At 35.7% G+C, this 24672-nt stretch overlaps 1 protein-coding gene across 1 annotated transcript in view; it reads left to right on the forward strand.

Annotated features, from left to right (window-relative positions):
* Positions 1 to 184: 184 nt before the first annotated feature.
* Positions 185 to 24672, forward strand: part of LOC150074936 (HEAT repeat-containing protein 6) — a 314697-nt gene continuing 290209 nt past the window's right edge. The window contains exons 1-2 of the mRNA XM_090389386.1: positions 185 to 334; positions 15068 to 15175. Of these exons, the coding sequence (XP_090245512.1) occupies positions 185 to 334; positions 15068 to 15175 (258 nt within the window). The remainder of the gene's footprint in view (positions 335 to 15067; positions 15176 to 24672) is intronic.

Below are 24672 nucleotides of genomic sequence, written 5' to 3' on the forward strand. Positions count from 1 at the left end.
ATTACTCAGGAATCCCGTAAATGTGATTTTCAGATTTATGCATATCACATCATCTCAAACAGAAGAGAAAAAAATGTACTTTCTGCTGTTTTCTTTCAGTTTGCAGTATCGGTACTAAAGTACAACTTTTTCCGATTATTAAGAAATGCTTAATTTGTTTGACAGTAGATGATAAAAACTAATAATGAATATTCAAAGGATAAATTTTCGGAAATGCTATTCAAAGTTAAAGAGCGTTTCCACAAGTAATAACGAATCGAAATTCCAAGAATTGCATAAAATTTTGGATGATCTGAATTCTCTTGATTACCACGAGTCCTTCCTGGAAAAATCGGTATAGTATTTTCTTAACTGAACTACAAACACGTGGTTAGGGTTATGATTGCTCTGCTGGATACTAGTATACTGAATAAGAATAGTTGATAAAAATAATACTGAATAATTGATTTCAAAGCAGTAGTTAGTAATCGAATCATTTTGCAGTAATTGTAATTGATTAATTTTACAGCAATAGTTAGTAATTGAACGATTTTACAGCAATAGTTAAAAGAAAATATAAAATTAATTAAAAAAAAAAAATTCCGTGAGCAGTACTGAAAAGAAATGTTAGAATTTTGGTCAAAATCTATATACAGTAAATAAATACATATTGTCCTTCACTGCAATCGTACTTAGCTTAGACTTAAAAACAACCCAAAATTTTTTGTGCCCCCAAAAAACCCAGTTATTATTCTTATACCATGAAGCCTTACAAGATTTTTTTTTTTTTTTGTCTCGAAAGGAGGAATATTTTCTCCTCCAGTCAACACTTATAGTTTTCCACATTCTACATTGTCGGATTTTGAAATTGCAAAATCAGTGCACCTGTAGAAAGATGAAACTAATAAATAAATAATAACAGTAAGCTTGCTTACTGTTATTATTTATTTATTAGTTTCATCTTTTACAGCAATAACAATGGGGAGACCATTGTTCTGTACTGTTATTGTTACTGTTATTGAACTGTACTGTTCAATAACAGTAAGCTTGCTTACTGTTATTGAAAACTATGTAATTATAATTTTGTATTTAATTATAATTTTGTATTTAAAATTATTAATATTAACAAAATTTGTCATGCTGAGTTTATACCCCATGATTGAAATATAATTTTTGAAAAATTAAAACATCAAGACAAATCTGCTAATAGAGAAGTGTTTGCTTAAATCTTCCATTGCTTGCATCACCAAGGGACACTTTTAATCAAAAAATGTAATTTTTAGCATTTTACTTTTAACTTGAAAATGTTATTAATTATGATATACAAAATTTATTCCATTCCTCATTGCATGAATTTTTCTTTTTCGGCTTACTCTTTCACTATATCTTTACTTTTGTCACTTGCTTAGTTTTTTTGATGCACAAGCAGGCAGCCTAGTATCTCCATTATGAAAAATTGCAGAAAAATAGCACAGTGGCCCCATTGTATAGGGGCCTTATTATATATAATAAGCCCATGTTAATTCATCCGCCCATGTTAATAAGTAAATTGTCCTTGAGAACCATTCACTTATTAGCATTTATTACAATTCTGAGAAACTGTCCTCACTTTCTGAGAACTCTCAGTGCAGATCCCTAATATCACTGCCCTTGTATCTAATTCCAGGAAACATCAGTGGTTTGGCTCCTGATGACTTTTTTTTTGTATTATATCAGTTGTTATTAGGTCAATACACTGTGACTCAAAGTATATTTCATTTACTGAAAAATATGCATCACTGTTTGTTTCCTGCTATATGTTAGCTCTTTATAAATTAATCCTTTGGTTGTCACTTGGCATCTGACTGATACTCTTTTTTTTTAAAAAAAAGTAGATGAGTATCAAACAAGTGACAATTCTTCGATTGTGTCTTGACATCTGACAGATACCCTTCTTAAAAAAATCTTTTTAAAAATTTTAAAAACATTTTAGTCATTTTTTATTTCAAAATAAAATCATATTCTCCCATATACCTTTCCTAACCAATTTTTTCTAAATGGTACAACAACCTCTGTTTCATTTTACCAGCAGAGTTATAAGTGGTATGTGTAGTTCAAACTTCCTCCAACAGATGGTGGTACAGAGATTGTCCAGTAAGCCAAAAAGTTGAAAGTAACTAATTTCATTAGTAGCATTAATGCTTCTAATGAAATTAGTTGTGATTTTGCAAGGGAGCAATGAATGAATATCAAATTATGCTTTAAACTGGGAAAATGTTAAATGTTAAAAACTGTTTATGGTGATGAAACATTAAGTCATACCAGTGTGTTTGAATGGTATAAGGGGTTCAAAGATGGACTTAAGGATGTTCACAATAACACTAGAAGTTTGTATCCGTCGACCTCCTGAAATGAGAACAGAATTGCAAAAGTTCAGGAAATTGTGGAAAGAGATCGTCATTTGATCCTCAGAATGATAGCTGACCAGTTGGATGTGAATAACGAGACAATTTGTCACTTTCATTTCTTCATTCTGCCTGAAGAAATGAAAAAAAGTCTTTCATTTCTAGGGAAAAGAAAGTCTGTGCAAAGCTTTGTCAAGAATTAGGATATTTGAATGATACAAGTATTTCAAAGGTTAAACACCTTTAACCTTTGCCTGCACACCTGAGACAACTGAAACAACCTGTCTGCATTTTGTCATTATTATTATTACTAGCCACATAGTGCAAGGAAACCTGAGGCTTATGCTGCACCAGCCAAAAAAAATTTCCGAGTTACCCCGAGAGAGAGAAAGAGAGTCAGAAGTAGATGGGAATCGCCAAGAAAGAGAAGAATGATGATATCCAGCTCAGGACCCTGGGTGTGCCAAGCCAAGATGTGAGCCTCTGGCCCACTCTGGTAATGTAGGTTCTTACACCACACCTCACAATAGCATTATAATTTTTACATTACAAAAATGGAAATGCATGCACAGACACCCTGAATAAGTAACTGTTGTTAGTGACTCTTTCATCACTTTTATTTATCACATGTCATTTTCATGACATCACATACTCTTATGTGGTCTAGTCCTGTGCCTTTTTGTGTTTTTCAGCTCATGTAACTAGCAAAGCAGCTATTAACAAATGCATTTATAATGAGTGTAATAACTATAAACCAGCTGACATACCATGTGAATTGGCACACTGTAACCAAATAGTTGGTGTACCAAGAAAATCTGCAAACAGCTAGCAACATTTTCTGCTTAATCATAGCAGCCTGACTGGCTGCTCTCATAAAGTTTAGCTATGTCATTTGTCAACAGTGGCATTAACATAACTTTTTGCTTACTAATTAATATTATGTATTAATACTAATTAGTTAGCAAGAAGTTGTGTTAATGTCACTGTTGACACCATAGCCGAGTAGTCAGGAGTGGGAGTGCAGAACACACGCTCTTTGAGCAGACCGGGGTTCAAGCCCTTGGATGCTAAATATAGTCGATTGGCCAACCTGCACTGGACCAGCATGGCAGATTATGGTCCATTTCCCACAACATGAATCATTGAGGAGGCTTCCATCCTACAGTGGATTCATAATGGCTGCAGTTTACCTTTTTTTTTTTTTTTTAACCTTTATTATTTCTAATTAGTTCTATAACGAATATCCATTAATATTCTGGACAGCTAAGTCCAAAAAAGTTTTCACTGTAACTGTTGTAACCGGTACAAAAGTAATGCCTCCTAATTTTTTTCTTTCAAACGTGGTGCCATAGGTCATTTCACATGTCACCGAGAGGTCTCTAGTTTCACCATACTGAGTGGTGCTATGATCAGTCTCATGAGTTCAGCACACAGATAGTTCAAAATGGTAGATGTTACAGATATACATATCAAACAAAGAGTGGTGATTGAATTTCTTACTAAGGAAGAAGTAGCACCTATCAAAATCTTAAAATATCTTACGAAATGTCTAACTGTACGCATCTCAAAAATGTTTATGGTGACTGCAGATGTGAGTACAGTTAGGCGTTTGGTAAGATATTTTAAGAGTGAGGAAAGTGACATTGTTGACAAGCCCTGAGTTCACTGTCAGTAATGTCAGTGACAACAGACAACAAGAGCTGGATTGACGGGCTGATCAAAGAGGACTGCCATATCACAACACGCAAATTGTGTGATGCAGTAGGTATAGAGAAACCTATTGTGATACCCATCATAAAGGAACTAGTCTACAACAAGGTTTGTGCCCAGTGGGTCCCGAAAATGCTGACACGTGAGCACAGAGAATCCTGGAGAATCATCTGTATGGAACTTCTAAAGAGCTACGAGAGTGAAGGAAAGGTTTTTCTTTCACGCATGATCACAGGTGACAAAACCTGGATGCACCATTATGACCCTGAAACAAAGAGACAGTTGATGGAGTGGCACCATCAAAATTCACCACACAAGAAGTTCATAAGACAGCCTTCTTTTGGTAAAGTCATGGGCGACAGTGCTTTGGGATAAAGATAGGGTCTTGCTTGTGGACTTCTTAGAGTGTGGCACCACAATCAACTCAGATCGATATGTTGAAAAAGTTGAAAGCCTGCATCCATAGAGTTCAACCAGACAAAAACCTTAATGAGGTTCTCTGTGACAATGCATGACCCCACACCAGTCTGCCCACGATGGAAGCCATTGAAAAATTTGGGTGCATTGTTCTTCCTCACCCCTCTCATAGCCTGGATCTTGCAACTTTCCTCTTCAGCCCACTGAAGGATGAACTCTGTGAAACCTATTTTGTGGATGACAACCAACTCAAGCACAGTGTTTGTGAAGCCCTCCGGAGCAAGAGTAAGGACTTTTGCAGGATTGGAATACGTCTTGTAATCAACTAATATTAATAAAAATAACAGAAAATGAATTGAACTTAGGAAACACTTGAATCATAAAATAAACAATAAATAAATAAATTTATTTATTTATTTGTTTTTTTTTTTTGATTATTTTATGATTTTTCGGAGATGGTGGAAGGGCATAGAAAATGATGGTGACTTTGTGGAAAAATAACAGTGTGTTTATTAATGATTGAGGATTAATTGATGTAAAAGGCATAGGAATTAAATTTACTGAGGAAAAAAATTGGAGGCATTACTTTCGTACCGCTCCTCATAACAGTGCAATAACTAACAATGGGCTGTGCACTTTTTGTGGCATCATATCAGCTCAATCTTGCAAAGGTTGAGCAGATGGACTGAGAGGTGGCAAATGAAGTTTAACATTTACAAATGTAAAGTACTACATAAGAGAAACAGCAACCCCAGAGCAACGTATCAACTCTGTGGTACTACATTGACAGTGGTAGAGAATGAAAAGGACCTGGGGGTAATTGTGCAGGCAGATATGAAGTTCTCTGACCAGTGCAAACGGGCTGCAAGAGTAGCTCATGGTGTCTTGTCAATGATATACAGGAATTTTTCTAGCAAGGATAAGGAGGTGATTATTCCCTTGTATAAGGCAATGGTCAGGCTACACCTTGAGTACTGTATACAGGTCTGGAGGCCTCATTTTAAGAAGGATGTAGAGCTGCTGGAACGAGTACAGAGAAGGGCAACAAGATTAGTGAATGGAATAAAGGGTTACTCTTATGAAGAAAGGCTTAAGTTTTGCAAATTACAGTGTCTGGAGACTAGGCACCGGCGAGTTGATCTGATAGAGGTGTATAAAGCCTTGAATGGTTTGAGCATGCTCAATGCCGATGGGATTCTTCCTCTTGCTCAGAATAATCACCTGAGGGGGCATAAATTCAGATTGAGGAAAGACAGATAGGATAGATGTGTGGAAATTTGCCTTTAGCCAGCGGGTAGTTGGTTGGTGGAACAGACTTCCATCCCTTGTTGTGGAAGTTGATAGCCTAAATAAATTTAAGGCTCAGCTGGACAGGTATTTCGAACGAACAGAGGGGTGAAATGGAAGTGTTTTGTTGTTTTTTTTTTGGCTGATGCTGCATAAGCTTGCTTTCTTGCATCATATGCTTCTACTAATGCTAATGCTAAAAAAAAAAAAAAAAAGTGCAAATCTGCATCCACATACATTACCCCAAGACCACAGCTAGTCCCTAAATATCCATTTTTAATTTGTTTATTTTCTGTGTTTGAGAGTCAAACTTTGCTATCCTTTATTATTTTAAGGTTTTCCTTCTACATTATCTGATAAACTACAATAACCTTCAGATATGACATTTTGTGTCCCTTAGAAATGATTCATAAATTGAAAGTTTTGTGAATTAGGATCAGTTTTTCCATATATATGATGACATAATGGGAGTATATGTACCAAAATTGTTTTTAACTTATTTCACAGGGCTGATTTGACCCTACAATAATTCAGCAATTTGTACTTCATTTACTCTGTCCACACAGCTGAAACTCCTAATACCTATTGTCAAAAATTAACCCCAGGGGCTCACATCTGGTGAGTATGGGCTTGGCACACCCAGGGTCCTGAGCTGGATATCATCATTCTTCTTTTTCTAGGTGATTCCTCTCTCTCTCTCTCTCTCTCTCTCTCTCTCTCTCTCTCTCTCTCTCTCTCTCTCTCTCTCTCTCTGGATAATTCAGAATTTTTTTTTTTTTTTGGCTGGTACAGCATAAGCCTCAGGCTTCCTTGCACCATATGGCTAATAATAATAAATGTTTTCTTTGAATTTTCTGCAGAAAAGTCCAGAAATGCTGTTAGTTGTTGCAAAATTAAATTAAAAAATTATGATTAAATTAAACCTAATTATATGCAATGTTAATGATAGCAAGCTGGCTTTACTGCTGCATGCTTTCCTCCAATCGGTAAACCTCACTGGCTTCGCGACATCGATGCATCATCTGTAATCAAACTGTTTACATGCAAAAATATGCAGTGAGCACTGCTGTTAGTGATGCGCTCTCCTCACATCAAAGCATAGGTTTGAAGGGCATGGTTTTTAAATTTGCGTTCACTTGCTGACAGGTCTAAAAGGAGTTTTAATTTTCAAAAATTAATTAAAAATATATGTTTTTAATGTAGACTGTGGTTCTTTTCACAGTTGTGTTCTTTATTAAAAACATTTTTTAATGAAAAATATAATTTTAATTAAAATACCAAAAATATAAATGGTATCAAAAAAATGAAAAATTTAGAATTAAATTTTTTGTTTATTTTTCAAATTTTTTTGTGCACAGAGGAATTTCAAATTTTCCAGCTATTGCTGATTGGTTAATTCAGTAAACTCTCATTATAATATTTTCTAGGTAAAGGCCTAAAGGGCACTATATGTGGGATTCCCCTTTTTGGGGTCTATTTTTCATATATAGACCCCAAATGTCAATATTTCAGTGGATAACGTTGGTTTTCCTTTTTTTTATTTATTTTTTATAGTGTTTGTGAAGCAGTGGTTATATGTAGGTTTAAACTTGCCTTCTAATTACTAAGTTTGCTTTTTTGTTGTCTTCAACTTTTTTGTATTTTTATTAAAAAGATTTTGTTATATTGAACAAAATATATCTTGAGTATTATAAACATAGTAAATGTAGCATTAACATAATAATAATGCTATTATTAATGAAATTTATTGAAGCCATGTTGAACACACACACAAACTGGCACTGATTACTGCAAAACACTATTTCCAGCAAGGAAAGTGGATGAACAGTGGGAATAAAAAGAAAAAAGCTGAGGTAATCATGTGAGTGCAACAATAAATGGCTATACACTGAATTGCAAAGAGTAACCATTCGACCTTCAAAGTTTTGAGTTAAATATGAAATAACAAATGTCACCTGCACTGGAAATGACTTCCATTAAATAAATAAAATGAATCATAAATGAGTTCTAGAATTAAGTTTCTATTCCTTTCTCAAAACCAAAACTCAGGAGGAAGGAGGGAGGGTTATATACAGTTTCAATTTTGTCTTGGGTTTTAAATGAGAGCACCATAGATAATAACAAAAGCATGGTGCTTTTGTTATTATCTATAGGATTCCCTTGTGCTTCATAGGATTCCCTTTTGGAGCCAGAAGAAAAGAGTGTTAAAAGTGCTGTGAACTGGATTATATAATGGAAGTTTACTGGACATAATTGTGGTTTATTTTACACCCTGCTAGTCCACTGACCATACAGGGACCAAACCTATGGTTACAAAATAGATTTAATAATAATAATGAATATTTTGCATCGACATTCACACATGAGGAGTTATTTATCGAGGGGAATGCCAGAGGTGTATTCAACTCTAGCAGTAAGCTAGAGAATCTTGTAATAACTGAGAGTAAAGTGGAGGAGAAATTGTTGAAGATAAACACAAGAAAGGCACCTGGGGTGGATGGGATCTATCCAGTTATATTAAAGGAGGCAGCAAAGGAAGTAAGCAAACCCTTAGCCATAATTATGAGAGCTTCCTTGGACTCAGGGGAGGTACCCATAGACTGGAGATGTGCAAATGTGACCCCAATTTAAAAAAGGAGGATCAAAAGCTGACACAAGCAATTATAGACCTGTGAGTTTAACTTCTGTTCCAGGAAAATTAATGGAGGCACTAGTTAAAGAAGCACTGCAGGATCATTTAGACAAGACTTCAGTTATAGCTCGGACACAGCATGGTTTTGTTAAGGGGAAGTCTTGCCTGACCAATTTGATTGGATACTATGATGCAGCCACAAAGGAACTGGATGCAGGGAATAACTTTGATATTATATACTTGGATCTTAGAAAGGCTTTTGATACTGTTGCACATGGAAGACTGCTGCACAAATTGGAGCAGTGTAACATTGGAGGCAAATTGCTGCTGTGGGTAAAGGGGTGGCTGAGGGGGAGAAGACAGAGAGTGGTAATCAATGGACACTGCTCGTCGTGGACTAATGTTATTAGTAGAGTCCCTCAGGGCTCAGTGTTGGGTCCATTATTGTTTTCTGTATTCATAAATGATATTGATGATGGTATATCAAGCTTAATGTCGAAGTTTGCAGACGATACAAAGGTAGGCAGGGTTGTCAAGGACACTACTGACACTATGCTGCTGCAACAGGGTCTGGAAAGGTTGAGCAGATGGGCTGAGAGGTGGCAAATGAAGTTTAACATTGACAAATGTAAAGTATTACACATGGGAAACAGCAACCCCAGAGCAACGTATCAACTCTGTGGTATTACACTGACAGTGGTAGAGAATGAAAGGGACCTGGGGGTGGTTGTGCAGGCAGATATGAAGTTCTCTGAGCAGTGCAGACGGGCTGCAAGAGTAGCTCATGGTGTATTGTCAATGATATATATGAATTTTTCTAGCAGGGATAAGGAGGTGATTATTCCCTTGTATAAGGCAATGGTCAGGCCACACCTAGAGTACTGTATACAGGTCTGGAGGCCTCATTTCAAGAAGGATGTAGAGCTGCTGGAACGAGTACAGAGAAGGGCAACAAGATTAGTGAATGGAACAAAGGGGTGCTCTTACGAAGAAAGGCTTAAGATTTGCAAATTACAGTGTCTGGAGACTAGGCACCAGCGAGGTGATCTGATAGAGGTGTATAAAGCATTGAATGGTTTGAGCATGCTCAATGCTGATGGGATTCTTCCTCTCGCTAAGAATAATCACCTGAGAGGGCATAAATTCAAATTGAGGAAAGACAGATGTAGGATAGACGTGCGGAAATTTGCCTTTAGCCAGCGAGTGGTTGGTTGGTGGAACAGACTTCCATCCCATGTCGTGGAAGTTGATAGCCTAAATAAGTTTAAGGCTCAGCTGGACAGGTATTTTGAACGAACAGAGGGGTGAAGTGGGAGTGGTTTTTTTTTTTTTTTTTTTGACTGATGCTGCATAAGCTTGCTTTCTTGCATCAAATGCCTCTACTAATGCTAATGCTGTTTTATATGTACCATACAGTGTGGCATATTAAAAACAGTGCAGTGCATTATTATGTTATGCAATGTCAGAAAAGGTGATATAAAATTTCAATAACCTATAATTCCAAAATCAGTCTGATCCCAAGATCACTTGATTTGGTAGTTTATTTTTACATATATATATTTTTTTTCTTTTATGTTTCTTTTTTGAAATTTCTGAGTTATAATAAAGATATTCTCTACTTATGATAAATATCATGAAATGAATTTTCTACACTACTGTAGAGTAATAAACAAATAAAGAAAGGCTTTCATTCCAAAATATTTCTGTCTCAAGATCACTGGATTTGTTAGTTTATGCTAATTTTTTATATATTTATTGTTATTTTGCTTAGGTTTCTTTCTTTAACACTTTGAGTGCCACGTGCCTACCAATATTTCTTTTTTCATTTGATGGCCTATGTGTCCGCTGGTGGGTCACATGTTTTTGTCTTCAGCGCTGCATGGTCACCTGTATACTTGAGTTATATGGATTTTATGTATACCAATCGAATGTCTGGTACCTTAGTGTGACATTAGTTGGTTTGGGTCGGGCAGTTTTGTTACATTTTCTTCTTTATGGGATGTTTTATTGATCATTCAAAAATCCAAAATTTTGATTTGTGATAAGCAATTTATTAAGTTTTTAACATTATTTCTTACACAATTAAATTAAAAAAAGAACTCGTTCATAAACATATTTTATAAAAAATAGAAAACAAATTTTTCATTCAACTGAATCATGGGTATCCCAATATAAATATTTAATCAAAACAATTGAATTTGCAATTTATGGATATAGGGCTTTATTGTTGATGAATATGTTCTTTTGAAAACATGCAATAACATTTGGTATTTTACAAAGTTCACAAATGATCTTAAACGTTTTTGCAGTGTAATCGAGCATAAGGAGTTCCTTTATCTCTGACTAAATTTTTGTAACAGATGCTGCACCTCTTTCATGTAATCCTTTCCTGTCCTACTTCCTTCAAGATAGTTGTGGCGCACCATAGCCTTAGTTGCTTTTGCACCAATAAAATTGAAATCCAACCAAATCCTTCAAGATATGTCTCGTTTTTGATGTAGGAGCCTACAGCATCTAGATATTGTTTCTCGGCGTAGTAATTGTTTTACAATTTTTTCTAAACCTGTTATGTTCTCTTTTTTTCTTATTTATTGTGCAGATGTAGTGAATTGACTACAATCATAGCAGAATCAAATGGAATAACAATCTTTTATATCAGTGAATGCGGTGAATATACTAAATCAATAAACCCCTTTCCCTTGTTATAATCCTTTACATTGACAAGTTTTGAAACTTCTTTTCCTCTGTTCATAAAATTTTCCATGGAATTGTCATTCATGCTTTGTACTCAACATTAAAACATCCCTTTTATCTTTTCACTTTAGAACCATAGTTCTGTCTTCATTCTTTTTGGAGATTGTTTCTCCCTTTTTCAATTTTTCATGTACTACATCTGCAGGATTTCCTTTTCTGTTAGAGCGTTGTGTGCCTACCAAATGAGTTTATCAAAGTTTTCGCCAAGGAAACACTCGTATACTAATTATCCATATAAACAGTTCTTCCACTGTCTAGTAGTCCAGACATAAGTTCCATTACAACATTTTCAGAAACAGCAACTCCATTTTTTTTTTTTTTTTTTTTTTTTTTTCCAAGTATAAACTCTGAAAGACCAAGTATAACCTCCACTAATGCATAATTTGAAAAGTTTTATTCTGTATCTGTGTCGCTTGTTTGGAATATACTGTCTAAAATAAATGCGTCAATGGAATGGTATGCTACTTTCATCGATACACACATCCTCCTCTGGCATGTATGCTTCCTTGAATTTAGTTTGCAGAAGTTCAAGAAAATTAGAAATTTTGTACAAAAGATCGTCTGCATTTTTTTGCTTACCGTTGTCACAAACATGGAACGTGGAGGGTACAAGCTCAAATCTGTTGCGGCTCATTATTTTAGATACAGAATTTTCATACAATATACTTTTGGACCAATAGTCTCGTAGTTTAGGTAATTGAATGATACCCATCCATAGAATCATTCTGATAAAAATTTTCATTTCTGCATGATTGGTATCAACCCATTTTAGTTCTCTTGATTTTCCATATGGTGTGCTGATGCTGCAAGTTTTTGAGCCACATACTTATTGGTCTTATTGACAAACAAAGATATCATTTTCATCATTAATAAAATATTTATAGAAGACAATAGGCTCCTTCCCATCAAGTTCTGCTAAAGTGTTCAGATTTACACCGACATTTTGTGCTGAGAAAATAAAAATGTTTCCAGCACTGGTTACAGATTGCCAAACTGAAGTAGATGGAATGTTGGCATTTGATACAATACTGATTTCAGAATCTGATAACATAGCAGTTGCTGGATCGTCTGAATAAACTGAACTATCAGAGTCTGAATGAGAATCATTTTCTTTGGTATAATCCTTATCCTTTACAAAATTGTCAGAAACAGATTCAAATAAAAGTTTTTCTATTTCTTCGTCACTCAACAACCATCTTGCGTTTCTCGGCATTTTATTTTAATTTCTACTTTCCTGAAAAAAGAGAAAATAAAAAACTTCAGAAAAAAAAAAGAGAATTTAAAGCAAATGAAAATATCTCTCTATACATTAAAAAGGTTTTCCTCCTGGTGATATTTATTCGAGCCAATGGGAGAAGGGGGAGGGGCAATTATGTCACTACAAATGTGTGGGTAAATAATTACATAGGTCATTTCCTGATTAGATTTCGATCAGTGCGTTATAATGTTAGTATATTAGTATAATGCTATTATTATACAAATAATAACATTACAATACAAAACTATACAAATATTTACAAGAAATTAAAATATTTACAAAATACTAAACCATTTACAATCATATCTCTACTATATTGGGACGATTGGTCCCTTCATCAGCTGACATTAATATACAATGGAACATCAAATGATGCTGGGCATGGTTATGTATTAGACAGTGAAGCACATGCACGAGGTTGGTGAATGTTAAATGGAAGAAACATAAATGGGTTACTGGGCAGAATCAGACACTTGCTGTTAACAATGTAGAGCACGTACATGGGACGCATTGCAAGACAACTGCCTCCATAATGTTCACCAACCTCGTGCACATGCTTCACTGTCTAATATATGACCACTCCCAGCATCATTTGATGTTCCATTGTAACATTTTTTTGTATATTAATGTCAGCTGATGAAGGGACCCAACATCCCGATATAGTTTGTATATTTGTAAATAGGTTAGTATTTTGTAAATATTTGTATAGTTTGTAAATATTTTAGTTAATATTTTAGTCCTGCTCTTTTGGATGCAACAATATTCCTCATGCATTATGGAACTCGAAGCAAAAGACCTTTTCCTAAGTGACCAATGTAAACGCAAGTAAATAATTACATAGTGATATTTATTCGATCTTGAAAATGCTGCGTGTTGGGGTAGCCAATGGGAGAAGAGGGGTGCAGGTCACGTGATACAAGTGGGCAGGATAATTACGTCACTACAAATGCGCAGGTAAATAATTACATAGGTCATTTCCTAATTAGATATCAATTCAGTGCGTTTCAACAGGTGTCTCTTTTACATAGAAAATATTTGATTTATTCTGTCATACCTCTACATTTTACATAGAAAAGCGTGTGCGGAGATTGCCAAGCAAAGCGAGCAGGGGTGGAGCCCCCTAGTAATACATTAAAAAAGAATAACAAGCAAATTTGCATAATGTGCCTTGGTGGTCACGTGGTCCCACAAAGTAAATTTACTTGGAGGATTGTGTACCATATGATATGAATTTTCTATGCTACTATTTTCTATTAATAAATTTTATTAATTTTCTATTAATAAATTAAAAAGAAGGGGTGTTTGATAAGTTCAGAAAATGGCAATATTTTATGGCTGTAAGAGGCTTTAGCAGAATGAGCCACGTTATAAGGCAATGACATAGTTATCACCTCTAAACTTAGTTGTTTGTGTTTGTTATTATATAGAAAGTAAAATATGTTTGTTTTTTCTTTAATGAATTAATTTTTTATTTTAATAAAAATTTAGAAATTTTTTTTAATGGTAGATGAAAAGATATTGTGTCAGCTTAAAGGCAAAGATGTGTGATTAAATTTTGTATGAAGCTGGGGAAAAGTGGTTAGGAGATACTGGAGCTTAATCAGCAAGCTTATGGACACTGGATGCTTTAAGTAGACTATTAATATTAAGTAATGGAGCATTTTTAAGATGACAAGATGATGATCAAGGGTCACTCCTTCCAGAAAAGTTACACCGATCCTTTTTTTGACACTAAAGGTATTGTTCATCGACACTGGATGCTTCATCACTGAAAAGTCATTGGTGATTATTCTCAGGCACTCTGCTATCACTTGAGAGATGCAATTTGGAACAAAAGGCCAGGGATATGGAATAAGAGCAGTGGTTTTTGCAAGATAATGCTAGATTGCATGTAGCAGAACAGGTACTAATGGTAATTGGAGGTTCTGCTACATAGCTCAGATCTTACCTGATGTGATTTTTGGATATCTTTTAAAATGTAAACCATGAAAGCACAGGTTTGGTAATTGATATGGAGATGAAAAAAAAAAAAAAAAAAAAGAGCACCTCTATACTGAAGTGTTATATCAAAAGTAGCCTGTTGCTATTTTGAAAAGGAAAATGTTTCGAATGCTCTGTACGGTTCCAGTTCTCAGTAACAAGTACAGTAACTCTGTACAGTGAAGTTCTGGAACTGTAACAAGTACAGTCCCAAAACTTTTCAAATGTTCCTCATATATAAATATTTAAGGTATTTCATCTCATTTATTTTACTTTCAAAAGATCATATTTGTGGAAATGTTTAAATTAAATGAAAATTTATAAGAACAAGATATGATTTTGTTAACATAATTTGTGAGGTTGAAAGTTCATAAATCACATACATACATACATTGTTTTGCACAATGCATAACATTTAAATCATAGTTTATTTCTTGTTCCTGTTCTGTATAAGCACTTAACACCTATTAAGTGCTTATATTACACATCATCTATATAAAAAAAAAAAAAAAAAAACAGAAAAAGCATAGCATTTTCAAAACTATTTAATCAGTCATTATATAATTGTGATACTTGAAAATTTGTTCTTAAAACTATTGCTTTTTAAGCTCAAATGACATTTTATTTAATAAGATAATTTTTTTTCGGGTTTTATTTTTTTAAAAGGATGCAGAAGAATTGATCATTGTTGCTATTGATTTGCTACATACAGGAAATGATCATCTTTTGTCAAAGTTCTGCCACTTAGTGTCAAATATAGTCAATAAACAACAGGTATGTTTTGAAATTTAAAATAAAAATCAAATATGTGAATTATATTTTATGACTAAGAGCCTTTAAAACTCAAAATATTAGTGTTTCACTTTTGACTAGTATAATTTTTTTTATATATATTTATAATACATATAAAAAAATTTAATTTAATAAATAAATAAACCAACACAGATCTGATTAATGCCATCTTATATGATTTAACATTACATCCGTCTGTATATTATTTTATTATTTAAGATGTTAGTTATAGTGGTAGAGTCTAATGGTGTAGTTATAATCAAAATTTAGCAGGTTATAGTGTATACCGAGAAACCAACCGGTACAATATAACGGCCCAAGAAACATAAGAACCTATGTACGCGCCTACGGCAACCTGGAAAAAATATATATTCAATATAACATAAGGCAAAACCTTACATATCAAAATTATATTATAAAATAAAATTATGTTAATTATAGGTATATAGATACATTGAAAGGGACTTTTTCGAGGGCTAACCCTCTCAATGTATCAACCATAATTAACAGGCTATCCGTTTCTGTAGTCATCGTCCAGCTTGTGTCCAGAATATAGCTATGTAGTATGAAAAAGCAATACCAAAGCAATATGACCTTAGTTGCTAATGCTCCTAAAAAACAAATAACAACAACAACATATCAAGCCAGTGCATGATATGCATGCACTGGCTTCCCAAATCCAAGGTAATTTTGGATATAGCCAAAACTGTAGTTTTCCTCTAAGCTCAAGTCATATCTCTCCAACCAATTATCTCTCCAACCAGTCATATCTCTTTACAACCAATTTGTAACTTGACAAACAATCAGTTTATGGCTTTAAGATCATGGTGCTGACCCAGGCCAGTCTCTCGATACATCAAATATAATCCCATAATCCTTCACCACATTACTCAAACATAAACCTCTCTTTGACCACTTAAATTTCCTTGGGCACTACCCATTTTATAATGTTGTTTTGCTACCTGCCAGTGGTTCCTGTCCTGTGAAATTTCTGATACTTCTTCTGTCCTTAGGGAGTACCAAGTCATATGCTCCGTGATCATTAGGCCTGTAGCATATCCCAACTAAACTTTATCTCCAGACAAACCTGCACCATACTAATTCTACATTCACCCAGACATAAGGTCTTTAACAATCTGACTGCTTTCAATTCACTCCTGATAAGAATGTAATCTCCCCACGAGTCTCTCTATCTCTCATGAACACGTTATAATTGTTATAGTGAAATTCCTCGTCATCGATTTCAAGGTGATACCAAGTCTTTCAGTTGGTCCTATAATATCAGCTTTAGAAGGTGACCAAACTCAAATTCACTCAATTTATTAACAATCCTGGTATTACAATATAATGGTTAAATTTTTACTTTTTTACTATCATCCATTATAACCACTTAGGATTTCATTGGTTAATGAGTCTCTTCTCATGCAGGCATAATATTGAGATCTCTCAAATGCCATTGAGGAGGGCAAGTGAAACTTTGATGCACAGCTCTGATCAGGTTTCCAGTGGATCCCATATCTCCCATTGGCAGTTTCTTGAATCTTTAATTAGCCGAGTCTTGCACATCCTCTATCCAATTGAAAACCATCTCTATGGAATAAATACATTTTACCAGATTAATTAGAGCAGGAAAAAGTTGAGAAAAACTTCCCCTATAAATCTTGTAGAGTTCCTCAAGTCCAGAGGCTCTCATCATAAGATCCCTCCAATTATGTTTGGGCAAAATTGTACACAAGATTTTAAACATTAGCAAGGGCACATGATGCAAGAAAGCAAGCTTATATAGCATCAGCCAAAAAAAACAAAAAAAAATCCCTTATTTCACCCATCCCCTCGCTCCAAATGTTTGTCAAGTTCTGCCTTGAATCTATTTAAGCTATCAACTTCTACAATGACAGATGGAAGTTTGTTCCAGCAATCAACCACCCGCTGGCTAAAGGCAAACTTCCGCACATCTATCCGACAACCGTCTTTCCTGAATTTGAATTTATGCCCTCTCAGGCGATTATTCTGAGCAAGAGGAAGAATCCCATCAGCATTGAGCATGCTCAAACCATTCAAGGCTTTATACACCTCAATCAGATCATCTCACAGGTGCCTAGTCTCCAGACACTGTAATTTGCAAAACTTAAGCCTTTATTCGTAAGAGCAACCCTTTGTTCTGTTCACTAATCTTGTTGCCCTTCTCTGTACTCGTTCCAACAGCTCTACATCCCTCTTAAAATGAGGTCTCCAGACCTATATACAGTACTCAAGGTGTGGCCTGAGCATTGCCTTATACAAGGGGATAATCACCTTATCCCTGCTAGAAAGCCGACCGGGCTAGCCGAGTGGGTAAAGTACCTGCCCGGCAACCCAAAGGTCGCGGGTTCGATTCCCGCCTCGGGCTTGGATCAAAGTACTGCAAAAACCTTGGGAAGTGCAATATGGCCACAGAAGCCGATGCGCCAACAACTACCAAATCAAAAAAAAAATCACCTGCTAGAAAAATTCCTCTATATCATTGACAAGACACCATGAGCTACTCTTGCAGACTGTCTGCACTGCTCAGAAAACTTCACATCTGTCTGCACAATTACCCCCAGGTCCTTTTCATTCTTTACCACTGTCAGTGTGGTAGCACAGAGTTGATATGTTACTCTGGGATTACTGCTTCCCATATGTAGTACTTTACATTTGTCAATGTTAAACTTCATTTGCCACCTCTCAGCCCATCTGCTCAACTTTTCTAGATCCTGTTGCAGCAGTGTACTGTCATTAGTGTCATTAACAACCCTACCAACCTTTGTATCGTCTGCAAACTTGGACATTTAAGCCTGATATACCATCATCAATATCATTTATAAATACAGAAAACAACAATGGACCCAACATTGAACCCTGAGGGACTCCACTAATAACATTAGTCCACGAAGAGCAGTGTCCATTGATTACCACTCTCTGTCTTCTCCCACTCAACCATCCCTTTATCCATAGCAGCAATTTGCCTCCAATGTCACACTGCTCTAATTTGTGCAGCAGTCTCCCATGTGCAACAGTATCAAAGGCCTTTCTAAAATTCAAATATATGATATCAAAGTTAATGAGCTTTGGTGAATTGGCACTTGCATCATGACATTGCCCCTGAACACTCAGTGCTTTCTAGTCAAGAGTATTTTGTGAAGCACTATCACCATATTCTCCAATCCACCGTACTCATCATATTTAGTTCCTAGTGTTTTTTTTTTTTTTTTTTCCCTCTCAAGCCTAAAGCTCCCTTGAACGGTCACAGATGGCTCCGAAAATTATTCAGAACATATCACTATTAGAAATTGCGAAAGGAGCCTATCAGAAATGCTTCCAGAAGTTGCAGAAATGTTGAAATCAGTGTATACAGTGCCATGGAGGCTACTTTGAAAGAGATCCACCCTAAACTATTTAATCACACCTTGTATCTGCTGAGCCCTCAGTTAATACTTTCTAAAGCATCTATCTGCTTCCTCAGACTAAATTTTGTCCATTATTATGCCAAGCTTTATCTTAAGTTCACTGCATTCTCTACATTTGTCTCATAAAAATGCTTCATCATCACACAGTTAAAGAGCTGTAAAAAGGAGAGCTCAAATCAGCCAACAGACCACAGTCATGACAAGCCAGCTAGCCAAATATCATCCACCGTTTTCTGTTTCCCATCTGTTCCCTTCTTAGCAATCTTGTTTCTAGCTATAACTGTATTTATAACTAGGACTTATGTTTTAACTTGATACTTTTAGTTTGTTAAATAATGTTCTACAATAATGGAATTCTCAGTCTCAAAGTTCCCACCAAAATTTCTAGTAGTAATGGTGGGATATATATGATAAGTTATAACTATTTAAATATTTGACTAAAGACAAAAATAAGTGAACCTATTCAATTAGAGCTCTTAAAACTATTTCTTTTCTATAATTTTCTGTGTTAGCTAAACAAAAAAAAAAAAAACCTCAAGGTTCTTATGGCTACAAAGCTCCTGCCAAAAATATGAAAAAAAAACTATTTATATATTTGAAGCATGTCCTGTATGTCCTACAATTTTCAAATTTTGATCTTAATTGGTGCAATATGATATTCATTTGATAAACACTAAAGTATTTGTCTTCTGGGTGACTCTGTCTTTATTTGTCCTGTATTTTCCTATATATGTCTATAATTTTGTCCCATATTTTTTTCTATATCTTTAGATACTGAATAGGATACAGTATACTGTATCCTATTTTTCTGCAACAGTTTGTTGTATTTTTAGTCATAAAGATAACAGAAGTGCAGGATATGTTAATAAAAGTTTGTACAGTGTTTCATTTGAGTTGTTTTTAATCATTGTTGGTTTATGATTAAAAATATTTTCATGCAAAAATTATGTTTTACCCTACACTATAATATTGGGAAGCCTTGTTTTTCCACAATTAATCAGTAATATTGATTACTGTTGTATAAACTGGAGCAATGGGGCATTAAGGGCAAGTTACTGCAATGGATAAAGGGATGGTTAGGTGGAAGAAGACAGAGAGGGTTATCAATGGGCGCTGCTCTTTGGGAACTAATGTTATCGGCGCCTCCGTAGCCAGGTGGGCAGGAGCAGCAGTGCATAGTACACGCTTCTTGATTAGACTGGGATTCGAGTCCGTGACCACCAAATACGGAGGATGCGGAAAGGTCAGGGAATGACCATCGCATATCCCTGGAGCAATATGGCCTTAGTTGCTAATGCTCCTAAAAACCAAAAATAACAATAACTAATGTTATCAGTGGAGTTCAGTGCTGGGCCCATTATTGTTTTCAATATTTATTAATGATATTGATGAAGGTTTATCAGGCTTAATGTCTGAGTTTGCAGATAACACAAAGGTTGGCAGGGTGGTTAATGACAGTAATCAGGGTGAGCTACTGCAATGAGATCTAGAAAAATTGGGTCAGTGGGCTGAAAAATGGCAGTTGAAGTTTAACATTGACAAATGCAAAGTACTGCATATAGGTAGCAGTAATCCCAGAGTAACTTATCAACTGTGTGGTACTACACTCAGGGCTGTTGACTGTTTGTGAGCAAGCAGTCAACTTTTTTAACCAACTTTTCAAACTTATCCTAGAAAAAAATGAAATACCGGATGAATGGAGAAAAGGAATACTTTTCCCCTTTTATGAGAAAGGCTATAGACAATTGTGCTTGAGCTACTGACCTGTGTGTCTCTTCAACCATGCCTACAAAATATTTATTAGAATCCTACAAAATGGAATAAAGAAATGATATAAAGAGATCGTGGAGGCCCCTAGTGCCAAGTGATAGGGACCAAGCAGTTTTTCTGAAGTGAATTATAAAGTGATCCTTCCAAGTTATTTTGTTCTGTTTCATTTCTAGCCACTCTCTTATACTCAGTTCATTGTAAGTGGTTCTTCACTTAGCAGATTTTAAGTAGAACCCTAGAAGGAAAATGACCTTTGTTTTTTAGGATATTTATCCATTTTCTGACTAACAAACATCTTCCAGCCACTTGGTCACTAGGTGGCACTGCTCCTGCCTCCCCGTGATGGGGCCGGAAACCTGAAAGGAAAAATAATCCTTTCAGGGCTAAAAGGAGCAACAATGGACTTGACAAACCAGGCTTCTCCTGGAATTATAGATCAAACTGATCATGATTGGCAGCAAGATGATCCTAATCCATCTACTGCCAAATGACAATAGAAAGGTGTGACCCAAACCATCTCTCCACTCTTTCTAATTTTTCATTCCCTATCAGACCAGCCAGTTAGTAAACGTTCTCCCTTTGTTATACAAAGGTGTCTAGAACATATAGCTGGTCCACCAAAAATGGTTCGCCGCTTGAAATCAGGTGACTACTGATAGAAACAACAAATAATCGACATTCTGAGCTTCTTGAAACCAAATCTTTTGGAGGAATTCCCATCAAAGTCACTCCACATGCCACTTTAAATTCATCTAACGGGGTTATCGTGGAATGGGACTTCCTAAACAGCTCTGAAGAAGAAATCGTACAAGAGCTAAAAAACCAGAATGTCATACATGCCAAAAGAATCCTTATTAAAAAGGATGGAAACTTCATTCCAACCTGCACTATCATACTTACTTTCAGTACTCCAACTCTACCATCATCAAAGCTGGGTACCTGAATTGCCAGGTAAAGCCATACATCCCCAATGCAATAAGATGCTTCAAGTGTCAAAAATATGGCCATTCCCAAACAGTATGCAGAGGACAAGCCATTTGTGCCACTTGTGGCTCAAAAGAACATAACTGTAAAGAATGCAATACACAGTCTCCTCGCTGCCCAAACTGCAAAGGAGACCACCCTGCCTATTCCAGAGACTAATATATGGAAAAGAGAAAAGAAAGTTCAAAAATATAAAACTGAACATAAGATCACATATCAAGAAGCCAAAAAGCAGATACCGCTATTTCCAGCTGTGAGATCATATGCAGCAGCAACAGCAGCAACTACCGTGCAGAAAACAAAGGTAATTGCAACACAGACTGACATCACAGTCCCACCTAACATCTGAATAGCGGATTGGGCACGTAATCTTCTTTTACAAACAAAACCAAAAGTTGACCAGGCAATTAATACACCCATTGTAATCTCATCAGATGCTGAAGATCCAACACCAACAAGCAGTACAAATCCCACCAAACCTATTGAAAAAAACACAAAAAAATACTGACACTATGGAAATGATGAAAAGGATCAAGAAGATGAACCAGTTCTGGAACTTTACGCAAATGATGACATGGACAGTGGTGGCCGACCAAGCTTCCCTAGAAAAGAAAAATATCAAAACAGATCGATTAAAACAAGCAGCTCATCGTAAGTCATCTGAAGCAGGTACTAAGCCCAAATAATGCATACACTTCTACAAAGGAATTGTCGTGGCATTCGAAGTAATCTAAGTGATATCAAAGATCTTATTTCCATATATGCCCCTGCAAGTATCTGTTTGCAATAAACAAACCTAACTCCGCACATAAGTATTTCAATCAAGAACTACAACATATATAGGCAAGATCGAAAAACCATTACAACTCATGGAGGAGTCGCCATTCTTGTTGACTCTAATATTCCATCCAAGCATATTCAGCTGCAAACACTCCTTGAAGCAGTCGCGGTACGCATCGTGACTGGAATTACCTTGACTATGGTTTCACTCTACCCTTCCACCTAATCATGCATATACACTGCAAGAATTTGAGGACTTAAGTGAACAATAACCATCTCCTTTCTGTTTGATGGGGGACCTTAATGGGCATCATATCATCTGGGGATCACTTCATAAAGACAAAAGAGGACAGATGATTGAAAAACTTATAGATAATAGGAACTTAACACTCTTAAACACAGGTACTCACACCCATGTCCATTTACCAACAGGGACTACCTCTGCAATTGATCTCACCATCTGTTCCCCAGCTCTCTTTCCTCTCCTTGACTGGTCTGTTTCCGATGATCCCTATAGCAGTGATCATTACCCAGTTGTTTGTCACCTACTAGCAAATGATGTACCGCAACCTATAAGAGGTATAAAATGGAAATTTTGTAAAGCAAACTGGGAAAAATACCAATGTGCTGCTTCTTTAGATGAGAAAATCATAAGACATTTTGATATCAATAATGCTGTTACTCATATCACAAATCAAATAATTTCTGCAGCAAACATTGCAATACTAAAGACAGCTAACCAGTTCCATAAACATTACAAGCAGTGGTGGAATGAAGAATGCTTGGAAGCAAAGAAAGAAAAAAATAAGGCTTGGAATCAATTCAGAAAGTATCCCACCACCACTAATCTCATAAAATATAAGAAAGCCAGAGCAAAAGCATGTTATATACGCCGGAAATCTCAGAAAAAGTCCTGGATATCTTTTGCAAGCAAAATTAATAGAAATACGGACAGCAGAATAATCTGGAATAAAATTAGACAAATTTCAGGTAGATATACAACCGTCCCTAAACCGATCATAAGCTGGAAAGGTCATGACATAACTGAACCAGAAAAAATTGCAAATCTACTAGGAGAAACATTTGAGGAATTGTCAGCAACAACGTCATACAGACCAATCTTTCAAACATATAAAGCTCAAATCGAAAAATACAAAATTAATTTCCATGTAGCTCATGAGATTTCATACAACCAACCCTTTACTGTAAATGAATTGCATAAAGCCCTAGCCAAATCTAAGGAAAGTGCAGCAGGTCCGGATGGAATCCACTATCAAATGATTAAACACCTCACTAAAAATTCTTTATGCATGCTCTTACTGCTATATAATAGGATATACCTTGAGAATACATATTCAGACTCTTGGAAACATTCGTTTGTACTGGGCTTTCCAAAACATGGGAAGGACCATTCAAACCCATATAATTATCGCCCCATTGCCCTCACTAGCTGTCTAAGTAAAATTTTAGAAAAAATGGTGAATGATCGGTTAACATGGTTTCTTGACTTCCATAACCTCCTTAGTCCTAGCCAATACGGTTTTCCGAAAAATAGATCAACAATAGACATAATGACAAAAGCTGAATCAAATATTCACAATGCCTTTCTCTGAAACGAACACCCTGTAATGATATGCCTTGATATTGAAAAGGCATTCGATACTACCTGGACATATGGTATCCTTCATGAATTGCACAAATTAGGACTTCGAGGCCATCTACTGAAGTTCCTTCAGAATTTCATGACTAAAAGAACTTTTCAAGTCCGCTACCATCATATTCTGTCTCTCGGGTTCAGTCCTCAGTTCAACCCTTTTCGCTATCAAAATGAACCCAAAACAGAAGTTATTCCAGCAACAGTTGAAACCTACCTATACGCCGACGACCTCACAATAGCACGTCACTCACAGAATATGCGGACAATCGAGAGGCAGCTTCAATGTGCTATTAACAAAATAGAGTCCTGGTCCATCTATAATGGATATCAAATCTCAGTACAAAAGACAGTGGCAATACACTTCTGCAGAAAACGAAAGATGCATCCTGATCCAGAACTAAGAATAAGCAATCAACAAATTCCACTCAAACAGAGTATCTGACCACTAGGACTAATCATGGATCACAAATAAAATTTCCTAGAACACATAAAATATCTATGTACAATGTGCTTAAAGAAATTATACATTCTACGAGCTGTATCAGCCATGACATGGAGAGCTGATCATTTTTCACTTTTGCACATTTATCGTTCAATGATAAGATCTAAATTAGATTATAGTTCCCCCATTTACTCCTCAGCTAGGAAAAGTGTGTTGAATTAGTTAGATCCAATTCATCACAGTGCATTACGTGTTGTTTCAGGAGCCTTCCGTACCTCACCTGTGTATAGTCTATACACAGAGATCCATGAACTCCCACTCAGTCTTCATAGACAAGTTCTTCTTATGAACTATGCTGCGAAAGTTCAAAGCCTTCCTGGACATACAACATGGCAATATCTGTATAAACCGAAATGGG

The sequence above is a fragment of the Mastigoproctus giganteus genome, unplaced genomic scaffold, assembly GCF_048544385.1.
Source record: "Mastigoproctus giganteus isolate SK-2022 unplaced genomic scaffold, ASM4854438v1 scaffold_15, whole genome shotgun sequence".
NCBI lineage: Eukaryota > Metazoa > Arthropoda > Arachnida > Uropygi > Thelyphonidae > Mastigoproctus > Mastigoproctus giganteus.